A 14,215-nucleotide genomic window follows, 5' to 3' on the forward strand; every position below is an offset into this window, starting at 1 on the left:
AGGAAGAGCCAGATGGGGAAGAACAAGATGAGAGAGAAGGAGATAGGAGAGGAGCTAAGATGGGAAGGAACTAGATGGATGAGAACCTAGATGGAGCGGAACTAAGATGAGAGAATTAAGATAGAACTTAGAGGGGACAGCAGATAAACGTAGAGAGAAATCAGGCAAGAAAGGAGCTAGGCATGAGAGCAGAATAGAAGCTGTGTAGAGAAAAAACTGACTCAGAAGAATAAAGCATATGGACTAAAGAATATCGTGTATGTAGATTTATTAGAAAATTCCTCAGATTAATCCACCAATGGTAGCATCTTTTCTGAGACTCTGGGAGAATGCTATCGAGGTGCAGGACCCTAACAGCTTTCAATATCTCACTATGTAGTCCAGGCTAGCCTTGAACCTGTAATACTCCAGCCTGTGTGTCTGTTGTAGTTTGAATGTAATTGACCTCCCCAAAATCTCATAGGAAGTGGCACTATTAGGAGGCGTGGCTTTCTTGGAGTGGGTATGGACTTGTTGGAGGAAGTGTGTCACTGTGGGGGTGGGCTTTGAGGTTTCCTATGCTCAGGATACCACCCAATCTGTCAGTCGGCTTCCTGTTGCCTGCAAGATGTAGCACTCTCCAGCACATCTCCCTGCAGGCCACCATGCTCCCCATTATGATGATAGACTGAACCTCTAAAACTGTAAGTGAGCCACCCCAATTAAATGTTTAACTTATGAGAATTGATGTGGTCACGGTGTTTCTTCACAGCAATAGAAAACCCAAACTAAGCTTCCTCGTGCCACCCTCTTTTTTGAGACAGCATCCCTCACTGGGACCTGTGGCTCACCTATTGGGCCAGGCCAGCTGACCAGTATCTGCCGGTCTCAGCCTGTGCCACTATGCTTGGAATTTTATATGTGTGCTGGAGATTAAACTCAGGCCCTCATATTTTTGTGCATCTGTAGTGGGTACCTGTTCTAACTATGACCTTGAGGTAACAGCCCCTAGGGCATGGCCTCTGAGCCAGCTTAAGACCTGAGGGGTGCATACCCAGGCCCCTTCTCCTCTCTCCCTTGTGGGCTTGGACAGTTGGGACTGACTCAGGCAGCAGAAGCGGTGTGGGACCGGCCATCAGCCTTCCAGGACTCTGTGATCGATTAGCATTATCCTGGTTAGTGAGTTGCTCTCTTCAATATAATTTTTTAAATAAATAGTTCCTTTATCAATAGCCGTGGATAATCTGCTATATGCATCAGACCTTTTACTGATGGAGACTTCTCCCCAGCCTGCTCATCAATGCTTATTAGCTGAAGGAACGGTCCACCCTCCTGGACCCATGGTCTTGGCCCAGGATTTACATAGTCATCAGTGTCTGCTCTCCAGCTGTGTTGTTTAGTACACAGCCTCTGAGATGGAAAGAGTTCTTGAACAGATCCCTGACCGAGTTCACTGAAGGAGAGATGACCACAAGTCATCACCACCCTGGGTCATCTAAAGACTGACTCCCCCTCCCTCCCCCTCCATCCCTCCTTCCCCCCCTCTCCCCCCTTCTTCCTCCCCCTCCTGCTTCTCCTCACTATGTAGCCCAGGCTGGCTTGGAACTGATGATCCTCCTGCCCCAGCCTCCCAAGTGCTGGAGCATCCCACCACAGAGGACTAAAGATCTCTTGAGTTTCAGACATGTCCCCCTTAGCCAAGCTCTGCTAGAGGTCGAGATCAGCCCTTCTCCAGGGAGGTAGCTTCAGGGAAGCACAGGCAGAGGCAGAGTCTTGGGACCTTTATTGAGCACATGCCCCAACAGTGCCGACGGAGTGACCCTTAGGCCTTCCTTCCCAGCAGCCTCCGCCACAGTTCTCGGCCGAGCAGGGCTTGTTCCCTGCGGACACCCTGCAGCACACTCCGGTTCTCCTGGGCTCTCCGGATCAGGTAGGGGATCACCTCCTCCAGGCAGCCATAGGGAATAGACTTATAGACCACATATCCAGCCTGTCCTGTTGGGAAGAGTATTGGCAGAGTGCGGGCTCAGAGAGAGACAGAGAGAGACAAAGACAGAGACACAGAGAGACAGAGCGAGACAGAGACAGAGAGGTTCCTGGGCATCAGCAGTAAATGCTGCTTCCCTTGCTCAGAACATGGCAGACTAGGTGAGTTAGACATAATTCACTACTAAAAACACTTAACAGCAAACATTTAAAAGACATCATTTTCCTCTTCTCCCTCTGTCCATTCCTCCCTTCCTCCTTTCCTTCCTTCCTGTAGGTTGTTAGGAGATTGGCTTTTATTATGTAGCGCAGGCTCAATTCCAACCCCAAATCCTTCTGCCTCAGCCTCCTGAATGCTGGATTACAGGTTTACATCACCACACCTGGCTAAAAACAAAACAAAACAAAACCCCCCTCAGTTTATTAAGATACTGCTAAGAGAGCAAGAAGTTTACTAATTCAAGAATTAAGACAGTAGAAACTCAGAGAGAGAAGGGGACACAGGAAGCCACTCCTTCCTCGATTCATGTTGAGTAACCTAACATGTATGTCGTTACATGGGAGCCTGACTGGGCTGGGCATTAGAAGAACTCTGTCCCATATTAAGCTAGAATCGAAACAACTGTACCTTTTGAGAGAGCGTCAGTGAGAAGTCACCTCCTACCTCTCAACACTCCTAGAGAGTGTGTTAGGCCCAGAGAAGCCAGAAGCGTTCACCCCGCTTGGCTGTTCTGTGGTCATGGGCCAGCTTGTTCACACACTGGACACCTCAATTTGTATCAAGATATCTATGGAAAGAAGCCTCAGGCCCGATGTGGTGGCATACACCTTCAACCCCAGCCCCCTGGAGGCAGAGGCAGAGGGTTTCTGTGAGTTTGAGACCAACCTGGTCTACTTGGGACATCAGGCCAGCAAAGACTGCATAACAAGACCCTGTCTCAAAAACCAAGTAAGTAAACAAATAATAAAAAACACTGTAGTGTGTGGATCGAAAGCAAGTGATCTTTGAAAACAATAACGTCTCTGTGGTGTGTGTGTGTGTGTGTGTGTGTGTGTGTGTGTGTGTGTGTGTGGTCAGAGGATAACCTGTGGGGGCAGTTCCTCTCCTTTTTACCTTGTGTGAGAAGGTCCTCTTTGCACTGCATAAAACTAGACTAGTTGGTCGCAAGCTTCTGGGCAGCTTCCTGCCTCCGCCTCCCATTCCTATAGACATTCTCGGATGGCAGACATTTACACTGCTGTCTGGCTTTGGCATGGGTTCTGGGAATTCGAACTCAGGTCTTCAGGCTTGCATGTTAGGTACTCTACCCACTGAGCCATCTTCCGAGTAATAAAGTGCTTTTGTCACCCTTAGTACCCCACAGGAAGAAAGGAATCTGGTCTAGTCCTCAGGGAGCAGCAGGCAGGACCCTGAACAGCAGGAAAGATAGCATCATACATAAGAACCAGCACAAATCAGGAGAGAAGACACGGCACAGCCCTGCAGGGGCTTCAGATTTGGAATGCTGATCTGTCCGGAAGGAGCTGGGGAGGAGCCAGCTGCAGGTTCTCTGTGAGAGTGGGGCCAGATAAGGTTGGAAACGGCAGGAGGGATCTGGGTGAGAGGGAATGGGAGGAAGAGGGTGGGGGTCAGTGGGCATGGAGGGATGGGCCATTCACATACCTAGTGCCAGGGAGACGTGGTCACACATGCCCAGAAGTTGTCCAAAACAGACAGGCCCATCCAGAGGAATGCCCAGCTCCCACATGCTGCAGAAGGGGTCACATTATCAATCCAGACAGTGGTAGGTCTAGAGAGCAAGTCAGTCACCCAAGAATCCAAATATGGAGGAAGAGCAGGTGGCCAGCTGGATCCACAGGTCCACACCCACAGATTCAGCCAGGGATCAAATATGAGGGTGGATCAGTCTGTGCTAGAGAGCTGCCCAGGTGTCTCCCTTAGATTGTCCTCAACAGTGCAACTATTTATGTAGGGCCTGCATCCATTGTTCTAGGTATTAGAAATAAGCCTGATGACTTCAAGCACAAAGGAGGATGTTCATATGCAACTACTCAATAGTACAACATCCAGTATGAGGGACTTGAGCATCTGAAGATTTTGGTCCCCATGGAGACTGGTCCTTGAACAAATTCCACAGGTTCTGAGAAATGACTCTACCCTCAAACTCAATGGCAAACAACCACTGCAGGGCTGGAGGGCTGGCTCGGTGGCTGAAACACCGACTGCTCTTGCAGAGGACCTGGGTGACACTCCCAGCACCCACATGGCAGCTCACAACTGTCTGTAACTCCAGTTCCAGGAGCCCTGAAGTCCTCTTCTGGCCTCTGCAGGCACCAGGCATGCACGTGGCGCACACATTATATATGCAGGCAAAATACCCAAATACATAACATTTTAAAAATAAAAATAGGTCGGGCAGTGGTGTGCACGCCTTTAATCCCAGCATTCGGGAGGCAGAGGCAGGTGGATCTCTGTGAGTTTCAGGCCAGTCTGGTCTACAGAGTGAGTTCCAGGATAGGCTCCAAAGCTAAACAGAGAAACCCTGTCTTGGAAAAACAAACAAACAAACAAAAATATAAATAAATAAATGAAATGAAATGAAATTTAATAAAGAGCTCTTGCTCTTCCCAGTTCCAGGGAGTCTTGCGCCCTCTTCTGGCCTTCCCTGGTACTTGCATTCATGGGTGCACACATACTCACACATAAAAATCAAATCAAATCAATCAATCAATAACAATTCTCAGGAGCTCTCTTGAGACTTCCACCCATTGAGCCTCAGCTGCCCTCTGGAGTCCTTAGCAATCCCTATGTCTCAGCAAATAAGGGACAATGCCCTGTCACCTCGGAGCCTATAGAAGGGGTTAATTTTTTTTTATTTTTTAAAGATTCTTACTTTGTAACCCAGGTTGGCATCAACTTCTTGAGCTCCCTGCCTCAGCCTTCTGAGAACAACATCTGTGCATCATCATGCCAGGTTGGAATTAAATAAACGTTTTTACTATTCCCTCCATGCACCTCCTCACTGGACTCTTCCTGCCCCCCCTACCCTTCCCATCACTGTCCCGTTATCACAGAAAGGGACGGGGCTTCTGAGGAGCCCTGGTTTCTCATCCCTCAACCTCATACCGCTTAGTTGCCTGGCGAACAGATTCTTCGTTGTGGGAAGCCACCATGAGGTGGCACAAAGGACCATGTTGGGACACGCGGCGCAGCATCAGCTCCAGACAGCGGCTGTAACTAAAGAGAGAGACTCTGCTCAGCTCCCCTAGGGAATGAGGACCAAGTCCATCGGACAGGACTCCTGCCTCTTTTGTTCTGCGGGCACAGCTCCTCAGAGCCATTTCCCTCTCCTGTAACCTGGTGAGTTCCCTTAGCAGGAGTCAGGATGGAGGATGGGGTGAGAAGCAGGGTTTCGGTGAGTTCTGACACAGTCTCACTATGTAGCCCAATCCTCCTGCCTCAGCCTCTCATGGACAGGGATGACAAGCATGTGCTTCTAAAGGCCACCCGTGAACGCTGCTGGCCTGGTGACTGTCCCACAGCAAAGTCACGTCTGTGCCCAAGACGGCATTTACCCAGACTAGTCACTGCAGTGTGGGCGGACTTTTTCTTAAATTGTATTTTATTCAGTGTGTGTGTGTGTGTGTGTGTGTGTGTGTGTGTGTGTGTGTGTGTGTGTTCTAGAGCATACTGTGGAGGTCAACTTGCAGGAGTTGGTTCTCTCCTACCACGGAGGTTGCAGGGATGAACTCAGACCATTAGGTGATGGCAAGCTCCTCCACCTGCTGGGCCATCACCTCAGCCCTGTGCTTGGTTGTCCTAATTCTCAATATGGCATGATGTGGAATTATGTATAAGAGGGCATTCTTGGTATGTCTGAGATGACATTGCCACAGAAGTTTAACTGAGGAAGAAAGGCCTCCCACCCTGCAACACACCTTGAATGCACCGGGTGGCACCATTTTATGTATTGTGGTACCAGGTTGAAAAAAAAATGAGAAAGTAAAAGCCAGGAGTGGTGGGCACACCTTTAATCCCAGCACTTGGGAGGCAGAGGCAGGGGATCTCTGTGAGTTCCAGCCTGGTCTACAGAGTGAGATCCAGGACAGCCAAGACTATACAGAGAAACCCTGTCTTGGAAAAACAAAACAAAACAAAAACCTGAAAACAAACAAACACCCCATCCAGTTCTCTGCCTCCTGACTGCAGATGCGATGTGACCAGCTACCTCCCGCTGTCATAGCGCCCTGACACTGTGAACTCTGACCCCGCAAACATGAGTCAGAACCAGCCCTTCCTTCCTTAACTCGCTTCTGTCGAGGATTCGTCAAGCATGGAGAAGTGTAATGACTGTACCTACAGCCATTAGTAACGACCCTGGGCCCACAAATGGGGAAGCAGCCATGGAATGATGATGCGCAGGAGAGCGGGGAGCTGGGGGTGGTTGGGGGCTAGGGGGTGAAGGAGGAAGGAGGACGCTGTGGCTCAGATGGGAAACAAGGTTCCCGTATCCTGGAGAGGAAGTAACATGGACACACACACACAAGATGCTGGAACACAGCCCCGTGGCAGGTGATGAGCAAGTGAAAGATTACACGGTGCAGGCTGCCATTCCAGCTATTTTGGACAGTGAGGCAGGAGGATTGCAAATTCAAAGCTTGCCTGTGCTACAGAGTGAGTTCAAGGTCACCCCAGGGAACTGAGCAAGAGTCTGTTTCAAAAACGAAAGTAAAAGGAGAACTGAGAATATTCTTCAGTGGTAGAGCCCCAGCCTAGAACCCCCAGTGAGGGGCTGGGGTGTGGCTCAGTGGTGGATCCCCTGCCTAGACTCCCCCAGTGAGGGCTGGGGTGTGGCTCAGTGGTGGATCCCCTGCCTAGAATCCCCCAGTGAGGGGCTGGGGTGTGGCTCAGTGGTAGAGCCCCTGCCTGGAATCCCCCAGTGAGGGGCTGGGGTGTGGCTCAGTGGTAGAGCCCCTGCCTAGAATCCCCCAGTGAGGGGCTGGGGTGTGGCTCAGTGGTAGAGCCCCTGCCTAGAATCCCCCAGTGAGGGGCTGGGGTATGGCTCAGTGGTAGAGCTCCTGCCTAGAATCCCCCAGTGAGGGGCTGGGGTGTGGCTCAGTGGTAGGGTGACTGTCAGGCTTAGGCAATCTGCTTTCCCTCAAAAGAAGAGTTACATGCTATTTTTTAAATTTTGTGTGTGTGTGTGTGTGTGTGTGTGCGCGGCTCCCTATGTACGCACATGTAGAAGGCAGAGATCAACGTTGGATGTCATCCTCCAGCTCTATGCACCTTACTGCTGGAGTCAGGGTCTCTCTCTGAACCTAGAGATCAATGTTCCAGCTGCATTGACCCCAGTGAGCCTGTAGCACCTGCTTGTCTCCACGCCAGAGCGTTGGAGTCATAGATGTCTTCCGTGGCACACGGCCCTCATGCTCATGTGGCAAGCACTTTACCCACTGTGCTGGTTTGAAAGAAAATGGCCCCCAAAGGGAGTGGCACTGCTGGGAGGTGTGGCCTTGTTGGAGGAAGTGTGTCCCTGTGGAGGTGGGCTTTGAGTTCTCATATACGCTCAAGCCATGCCCAGTGAGTCAGTCTACTTCCTGTTGCCTGCATATCACCATGTGGCAGTTACCTCCCCAGCACCATGTCTGCCTGCACACACCATTCTTCCCGCCATGACAGTAATGGACTGAACTTCTGAACTGTAGCCAGCCCCAGTGAAATGTTTCCTTCATAAGAGTCGCCGTGGTCATGGTGTCTCCTCACAGCAGTAGAAGCCCCACCTAAGACACCCACTGGGCTTCCTCCTCAGCCTTGTGACACATTAGTAGTGTTATCATTTCTCCTACGGCCTCTCAGCTCTGGCCCTACCTTCGGCTAGTGGCCTCATAGTCAGGCTGAACGCAGTCTTCCTTCCCGTGGAGCTGTGTCAGGGCTCTCTCCTTGTCCAGATAGGCACCTCGGACCAGCTTTACCCCAAACGCCAGGCCAGCCCTGTGTGCGGCCTCGGCATCCCTCTCCAGCCGTGTGTGCGTTCCCTGCAGGGCACACAGGCAGGCTCAGGAGGGTCAGGGTGCTGGGTCCCCACCCACAGCCTTTTAGAGCATGTCACCAACCTTCAGATAGGCCTGGTAAGTGTTCCACACCCAGGGCCCGCCTTCCTCAGGTCTGTTCCAGCGCGCGGCCAGGGCAGCCACAAACAGGGAGAGTGCAGGGTTGATGAAAGTGTACTCAGCATCCACCAGGAGCCTCACATGCTGGGCCCGGGCGTGCTGAGGGGGAGAGAAAGATGTCAGGGCCAGCGGTGTCCAGGGGGTGGGGAGCCAGGCCACCCACACGTTACCTGTGCCACGCGGTGCAAGCGGCTGAGAGAGGCCTGCAGGTGATGATTCTGTTCGGCGCTGAGGTAGGAGAGCTGGAGGTTCTAAGGGCCATCAGGGAATGGGAGACTACTCAGAACCGCCGGCTCCCGCCAGGACCGGAGTCTCTCTCCCACCAGTAAGGAGTGCATGTGGGCGGGCGTGCGTGCGTGCGTGCGTGCGTGCGTGTGTGTGAATTTGTGGGAAATCAGAAAAGTGACTCGCAGAGTGTAGTAACACATGCCAGTGATCTTGCAGTTTGGGAGGCTGAGGCAACCTGGGCTGATCTATCCAGTGAGAAGGAAAGAGGGTCAGTGAGATGGTTCAGGGGCTGAAAATGGCTGCTGCTAAGTCTGATGACCTGAGTTCAAGTCTTCGGACCCATGCGGTGGAAGGAGACAGCTGGCTGGCTGCTGCCCTGGAAGCTGTGCTCTGATCTACACTCCATGCTTTGTTGTGCGTGTGCGCGCGCACACACACACACACACACACACACACACACACTAAATGAATAAATAAATGTAGCAGAATTTTAAAAGGTAATAAAAAAGGAAAGAAAGAGGAAAAGAAACGCCAAGATGAGATCCAGTCTCAGAAAAGAAATAGAACCACCTCATAAACCAGGCATGGCAGTGCACACCTGTAATCCTGCCAGGAGATGAAGGCAGGAAGATGGGGAGCTAAGGGCTATCCTGGGCTACAAAGTGAGTGAAAGGCCAGCCTGGGCTATATGAGACCCAACCTAAAAAAATAAATAAATAAGTGAAAAAAAGAAAAGAAAAGATCAAACAAACCCAAAATGCATCCTCAGACTGATGGAGAATTCTGCAGTGATGGGAAGGGTCCATGTATGGAAAGAGATTTGTGTGGTCCTACTGTGTGTGTTTGCTGAAGTTCATCTCTGCCCCCTCCCTCCACTTATCCCCCAGGATCTCATGTATCCCAGGCTCACCTAGAATTTACTGTGTAGCAATGATGATCTCCGACTTCTGTTCCTTCCCCCTCTGCTCCCCCAGTGCTGGATTTGAAGGTGCTTATAACCAAACCTGCTTTGATTTGTAGTTTTCATTCAACATAATTTTTTTTAATTTTTTTACATAAAGCCTACAACACCCGGTAGAGGAGGAAACTGATGTCAGCTGTCGAAATGCATCACAACATAGGACGGATTCATGGGCAGATAGGTCAGATTTTAAGCAGGTGCTGTTGGCCCTCCCAAACTATAGGTTCTGTTTCCATGGATTCAGCCCATGACAGGTCAAAAATATTCAGAAATGCACTGCAGAGCTGGAGAGAATCTGTCCTGCTTTACCGGAATCCGGTTTCCAGCCTCACAGCAGGAGGCTCACAAACGCATGTAACTCTAGCTCTTGGAGACCTACCGCCCTCTTAAGGCCACCGAGGGCACTGCACACGCGTGGTGCACACACACTAAAAATAAAACTATTTGCTGGGCGGTGGTGGCACACGCTTTTAATCCCAGCACTCGGGAGGCAGAGCCAGGCGGATCTCTGTGAGTTCAAGACCAGCCTGGGCTACCAAGTGAGTCCCAGGAAAGGCACAAAACTACACAGAGAAACCCCGTCTAGAAAAATCAAACAAAACAAAACAAAACAAAAAAACAATTTATTTAAAAAGAAAAACCATGCATTTGCACTGAGCACAGACAGTCATATGCGGTCCTTATTCCCTGAGATGGTTAGCACCGTCAGATTGATAGAATCTAGAGTCGTCTTGGAGAGCAGGCTCTGGGCAGGCCTGTGGAGGATTATCTTGTGTTGAGGCTAGGAGATCCACCCACAGAGGTGGCACATGGTCCTTGGTGGGGACCCTGGATTGCACAACGGAGAAAGGGAGCTGAGCAGCAGGAAGCTAGTGCTGTGGCACCCTGCTTTCTGATCCTGGATGCCCCATGACCTCCCGCTGCCCCCATTTCTCGGATGATGGACTGCACCACACATTAGGAAGCCCAAACAACGGGAGTATTTTATCACAGCACCAGAAAAAGACACTTCTACACATCCTTACCCATGCTGCAGAGCGGCTGAGTATGGAGCATTTATGCTACACTCGATGTGACGAGCCACCCAGAGAGGATTAGAGTGCAGGAGAGTCTGTGCACAGCATACAGGCCAACATGGTGCTATTTTACATGTTGGGACTTGAGGACCCTCAGATTTTGGAGTCTGAAGGTGGTTTACAGGGATGACGGTGTGGCTAAACATTAAAGGTGGCCAAGTGTGTGAGTGGTCACTGTACAATGAACTTTTCACTTTTTAAATGTTTTCCCTGCAGTGCTGAAGATAAAGACCAGGCAAGCTCTCTATTACTCATCCACATCACAACTCCTCACTGGGGATTCTAGGCAGGGGATCTACCACTGAGCCACACCCCAGCCCCTCACTGGGGGATTCTAGGCAGGTGCTCTACCACTGAGTCACACCCCAGCCCCTCACTGATATATACTAGGGAAATTCCATAGCTCTTTTGAGGGGGGTGGGGACAGGACCTCACTATGTAGCCCAGGATGGCCATACACTTGAGATCTGCTCACATCAGCCTCTCAAGTGCTGGGCATCTAGATGTGCACAGCTGTGCTTTGCTTCTTAACATTTTGTTATGAAAAATTTCAAACACATAGAATAGTAAAAAGGAGGTCAGATACAGTGGCAAATACCTGTAATCCCAGCACTGGAAAAGCTGAGGTGGGAGGATTGTCTGTTCCAGAACAGGCTGGGCTGCATAGTGAGACCCTGTCTCAAGGAATGAGTTAGGAAAATATACTCCTCAAAACAGTATACATTTGTCATGCCAAAAATCTCAACAAGACTCCTAGCAGTGGGAGTGAGGGGTGTCTGACTCTTCTGTCTGCTCTTAGGACCCCTTGCCTCCTACTGGGTCGCCTTGTCCAGCCTTGATCTGAGGGTTTGTGCCTAGTCTTATCGGAATTTGTTAGGCCCTGTTCGGTTGATATCCCTGGGAGCCCTGCTCTGTTTTGAAGGGAAATGTAGGGGAGAAGGAAGGTGTGTGTGTGTGTGTGTGGGGGGGGAACTGGGAGGAGTGGAGGGAGGGGAAACTGTGATCAGGAGGTGTGAGAGAAAAATAGATAAAAAATATTCAGAGCCAATAGCTGCTTTTAAAAGCTAAAAGGAAAAAGTGTCCACAGGGGCTAAGGTGATAGTTTGGTGGGTGAGTTCATGCTGGACAGGTATGAGGATCGGAGTTCTGGTTCCCAGCACTCACGTGAGAACCTAGGTGAAACAGCATGTCTGTAATCCTAGTCGAGTTTCAGGGATGGAGACAAGGGATCCTGGGGCTCTGCCAGCCAGTGTGGCCATCACAGTGAGCTCCAGGTCAGTGAGAGCCGCCTGCTAAAAATATAAAATGGGACAGCCAGGTGTGGCTTTAACCCCAGCACTCGGAGGCAGAGGCAGGCGGATCTCTGTGAGTTTGAGGCCAGCCTGGTCTACATAGAGAATTCTAGGACAGCCAGGGCTGTGCAGAGAGATCTTGTCTCAAACAAAACAGAAAGATGGAGAGTGATAGAGGAATATACCTGTTTGCCACCTCTGACCTCCACATTTGCACATGCATGCTCTCTCTCTCTCTCTCTCTCTCTCTCTCTCTCTCTCTCTCACACACACACACACACACACACACACACACACACTGCATATGCACATGCATAAATAAGATATTGGAATAATACAAAGGAATAAATGAATGGAAGAATGAATGAATGAAGCAAGAACCTCATCAGGATCAGGCATGACAGCAAACAATAACCCCAGGACTGGGGAGGCTGAGGAGGAGGATTGCAAGTTCCAGGCCAGTCTGGGCCACATGGCGAGATCCTGCTTCAAAAAACAAAACAAGACAAAAGGAAAACCTCACTGGTCTTATCAGAGTTTACATGCAGCAAGCACACGCCAGTGTAGCTGCTGACTGACTAAAAAATATTTTCTTTAAACCAGACACAAGGGCACACGCAGGTATCTCTAGCAAGTTGGGAGGTGGAGGCAGGAAGATCAGGAGTTCAAGACCAGTGTGGGGTACACAAGACCCTGTCTTAAAAACAAAACCACCGCCACCACCAAAAACATATGTATAGTTCTTTTTAAGTTATTGTATGGATGTTTTGTCTGCATGTCTGCATGTACATTACAGGTATGCCCGGTGTCCATTGCAGTTGGGATAGAGAGCTGCATTCTCTGGAGCTGGAGTTATGTATGGTTGTGAGCCACCATGTGGGTGCTGGAAACCTGGGTCCTCTGCAAGAGCAACAAGTGTTCTTAACTGCTGAGCTATCTCTCGACCCTGTGTTTTCCAGACAAGTCTCTCTATATAGCCCAGGCTGACCTCAGGGACTTGATCCTCCTGCCTCAGCTTCCTAGGTGCTGGGATTACAGGCGTGCCGTGCTCAGCAGCTAGCTGACCTCTGTGGAGAAGGTGCTGCTGTCCTGATCCTTCCTCTGGAAAGCTTCTCACCCAAACCCCTCCCCTAGACCCCATGTGACCCATATTTATCCATGTCAACCATATCCTCTTACATTCCTTACCTTGCCTGATTCCATGGCCTCTGCCAGCCTCTCAGGGCTCAGCTCGGAGGAGCTGGCTGGTCTTTGGATCCAAGCCGACAGCTCCTTCTGAAATGGGACGGTGGCTGGCATGGTGAGGGTGGCCTGGTGGGCGGCCACACCTGTGTCCCCCTCCCTCTTGTCACTTACACAAAGCTGAATGCTGGTTAGCGCCGTCACCTTCAGCTGCATGAGGCTGTTTCTGGCTGCTCCAGAGGTGTCCACGAGAGCTCGTGACCAGTCCACACAACGTAGCATGGTGTTGAGGTTCCCCTCATACCAGGCTTCACTGTCCGGCCAGTGGGGGTCAGCTTCCAGAGCCTTGCGAGCCCCTTTCCTGTCCTCATCCCTTCCTCCCGTGGACCCCGCCTCTCTCTACTCACCTGGTCTTGGCAGTGGAGTCCGGTTCCTCCTCTGTGGGCACCGCCAGCAGAGGCAGGAGTCCCAGGGCCTTCAGCTGCTCGACACAACCCCTCACCTCCTCTGCTGTCTCTCCGGCCACAAACTGTCCGTAGAAGGATGCTCGGAGAAGTGCGCCCGAGAGCCGAGAGCCCAGGAGTCGCTGAGACCAGGCCTGCACCTGGGTGACAGGGAGTGAGGACTCAGAGCCCGGTGTGGGCAACTTCCAGGCCAGGCCGTGTGCCAACTGCTCACCGCTAGTCCGTGGGTGACCAAGGGGGGCCAGGCGCATAGGCGAAGCACCAGCCAAGCCCGGGCCAGCTCGGCCGTGCCCTTGAGATGGAAGGCCCCGCCATCAAAAAGCAGGGGCTTCCAGCCACCTGTAGAGGGCTTGGAGAGGCCGTAGAGGGGCAGACGTGTCCAGAGCATTGCTAAGTCCCTGGTCACACCACACCAGGGGCAGAAAGCAGGTCTATCAAATGCCCCTTGCCCAGCTGGGGGGCAGTGACTCATTAACTGGGCAAGTCTTTAGGATAGCAGGCTCTTTGGGAGGGGGAGGTTAATAATTAATGGTTAGGGACAGAGGTCAGAATAACAGTAACAGGACAGGTAACCCCCCAGTGACAGCCCCCAATAACCTTCAGCCAGACAGGACAACAGATCTCAGCGCCCAACTTGCGCCGCTGAATAAGCAGCTTGACTCAGGAGCAGGGGACTGGGGTTTAAGTTGTCTTCGGTTGCAGCGATTTCGTCCTACAGGGAGCAGCAGTAGAGCTACTGCATACACTTCAACTGCACAGCCCCGCTACCCGTGCTGAACATGCAGCCTACAGAACTTGAACATGGGCATCAGAAAAAATGTCCGTAAGGACACTAACCCCAAGTGAAAGCAACCCAAATATCCACCAAACGGG

The 14,215-nt window shown here is 51.1% G+C and overlaps 1 protein-coding gene across 3 annotated transcripts; it reads right to left on the reverse strand.

Moving 5' to 3' along the window:
- Nucleotides 1–1,745: 1,745 nt before the first annotated feature.
- On the reverse strand, nucleotides 1,746–13,808 carry Prodh2 (proline dehydrogenase 2). 3 transcript variants are annotated; one of them, XM_042268477.2, is made up of 10 exons: nucleotides 13,557–13,807; nucleotides 13,286–13,482; nucleotides 13,053–13,191; nucleotides 12,876–12,971; nucleotides 8,310–8,390; nucleotides 8,083–8,238; nucleotides 7,838–8,004; nucleotides 5,093–5,203; nucleotides 3,629–3,714; nucleotides 1,746–1,974 (listed from the first exon to the last, which is right to left on the reverse strand). In XM_042268477.2, exons 1-10 carry the CDS (start codon nucleotides 13,728–13,730, stop codon nucleotides 1,802–1,804), a joined length of 1,380 nt encoding a protein of 459 aa, XP_042124411.1. In that variant the 5' UTR covers nucleotides 13,731–13,807; the 3' UTR covers nucleotides 1,746–1,801. The 3 variants fall into 3 exon arrangements, with proteins under 3 accessions (XP_042124411.1, XP_006982100.1, XP_076404684.1); XM_006982038.4 differs by having other exon boundaries at nucleotides 12,885–12,971; nucleotides 13,557–13,806; XM_076548569.1 differs by lacking the exon at nucleotides 3,629–3,714 and having other exon boundaries at nucleotides 13,557–13,808.
- Nucleotides 13,809–14,215: the final 407 nt, after the last annotated feature.

The sequence above is a fragment of the Peromyscus maniculatus genome, chromosome 1 (assembly GCF_049852395.1).
Source record: "Peromyscus maniculatus bairdii isolate BWxNUB_F1_BW_parent chromosome 1, HU_Pman_BW_mat_3.1, whole genome shotgun sequence".
Taxonomy (NCBI): domain Eukaryota; kingdom Metazoa; phylum Chordata; class Mammalia; order Rodentia; family Cricetidae; genus Peromyscus; species Peromyscus maniculatus.

Excerpts from the sequence above, each read along its gene's own strand:
- Prodh2 (XM_042268477.2), bottom strand. The coding sequence starts at position 13,730 with ATGCTCTGGACACGTCTGCCCCTCTACGGCCTCTCCAAGCCCTCTACA. Across the intron at positions 12,972-13,052 it reads TAACCAGCATTCAGCTTTGT|AAGGAGCTGTCGGCTTGGAT; the intron begins GTAAGTGACAAG and ends GTCCCATTTCAG. Across the intron at positions 8,239-8,309 it reads GCTTGCACCGCGTGGCACAG|CACGCCCGGGCCCAGCATGT; the intron begins GTAACGTGTGGG and ends TCTCCCCCTCAG.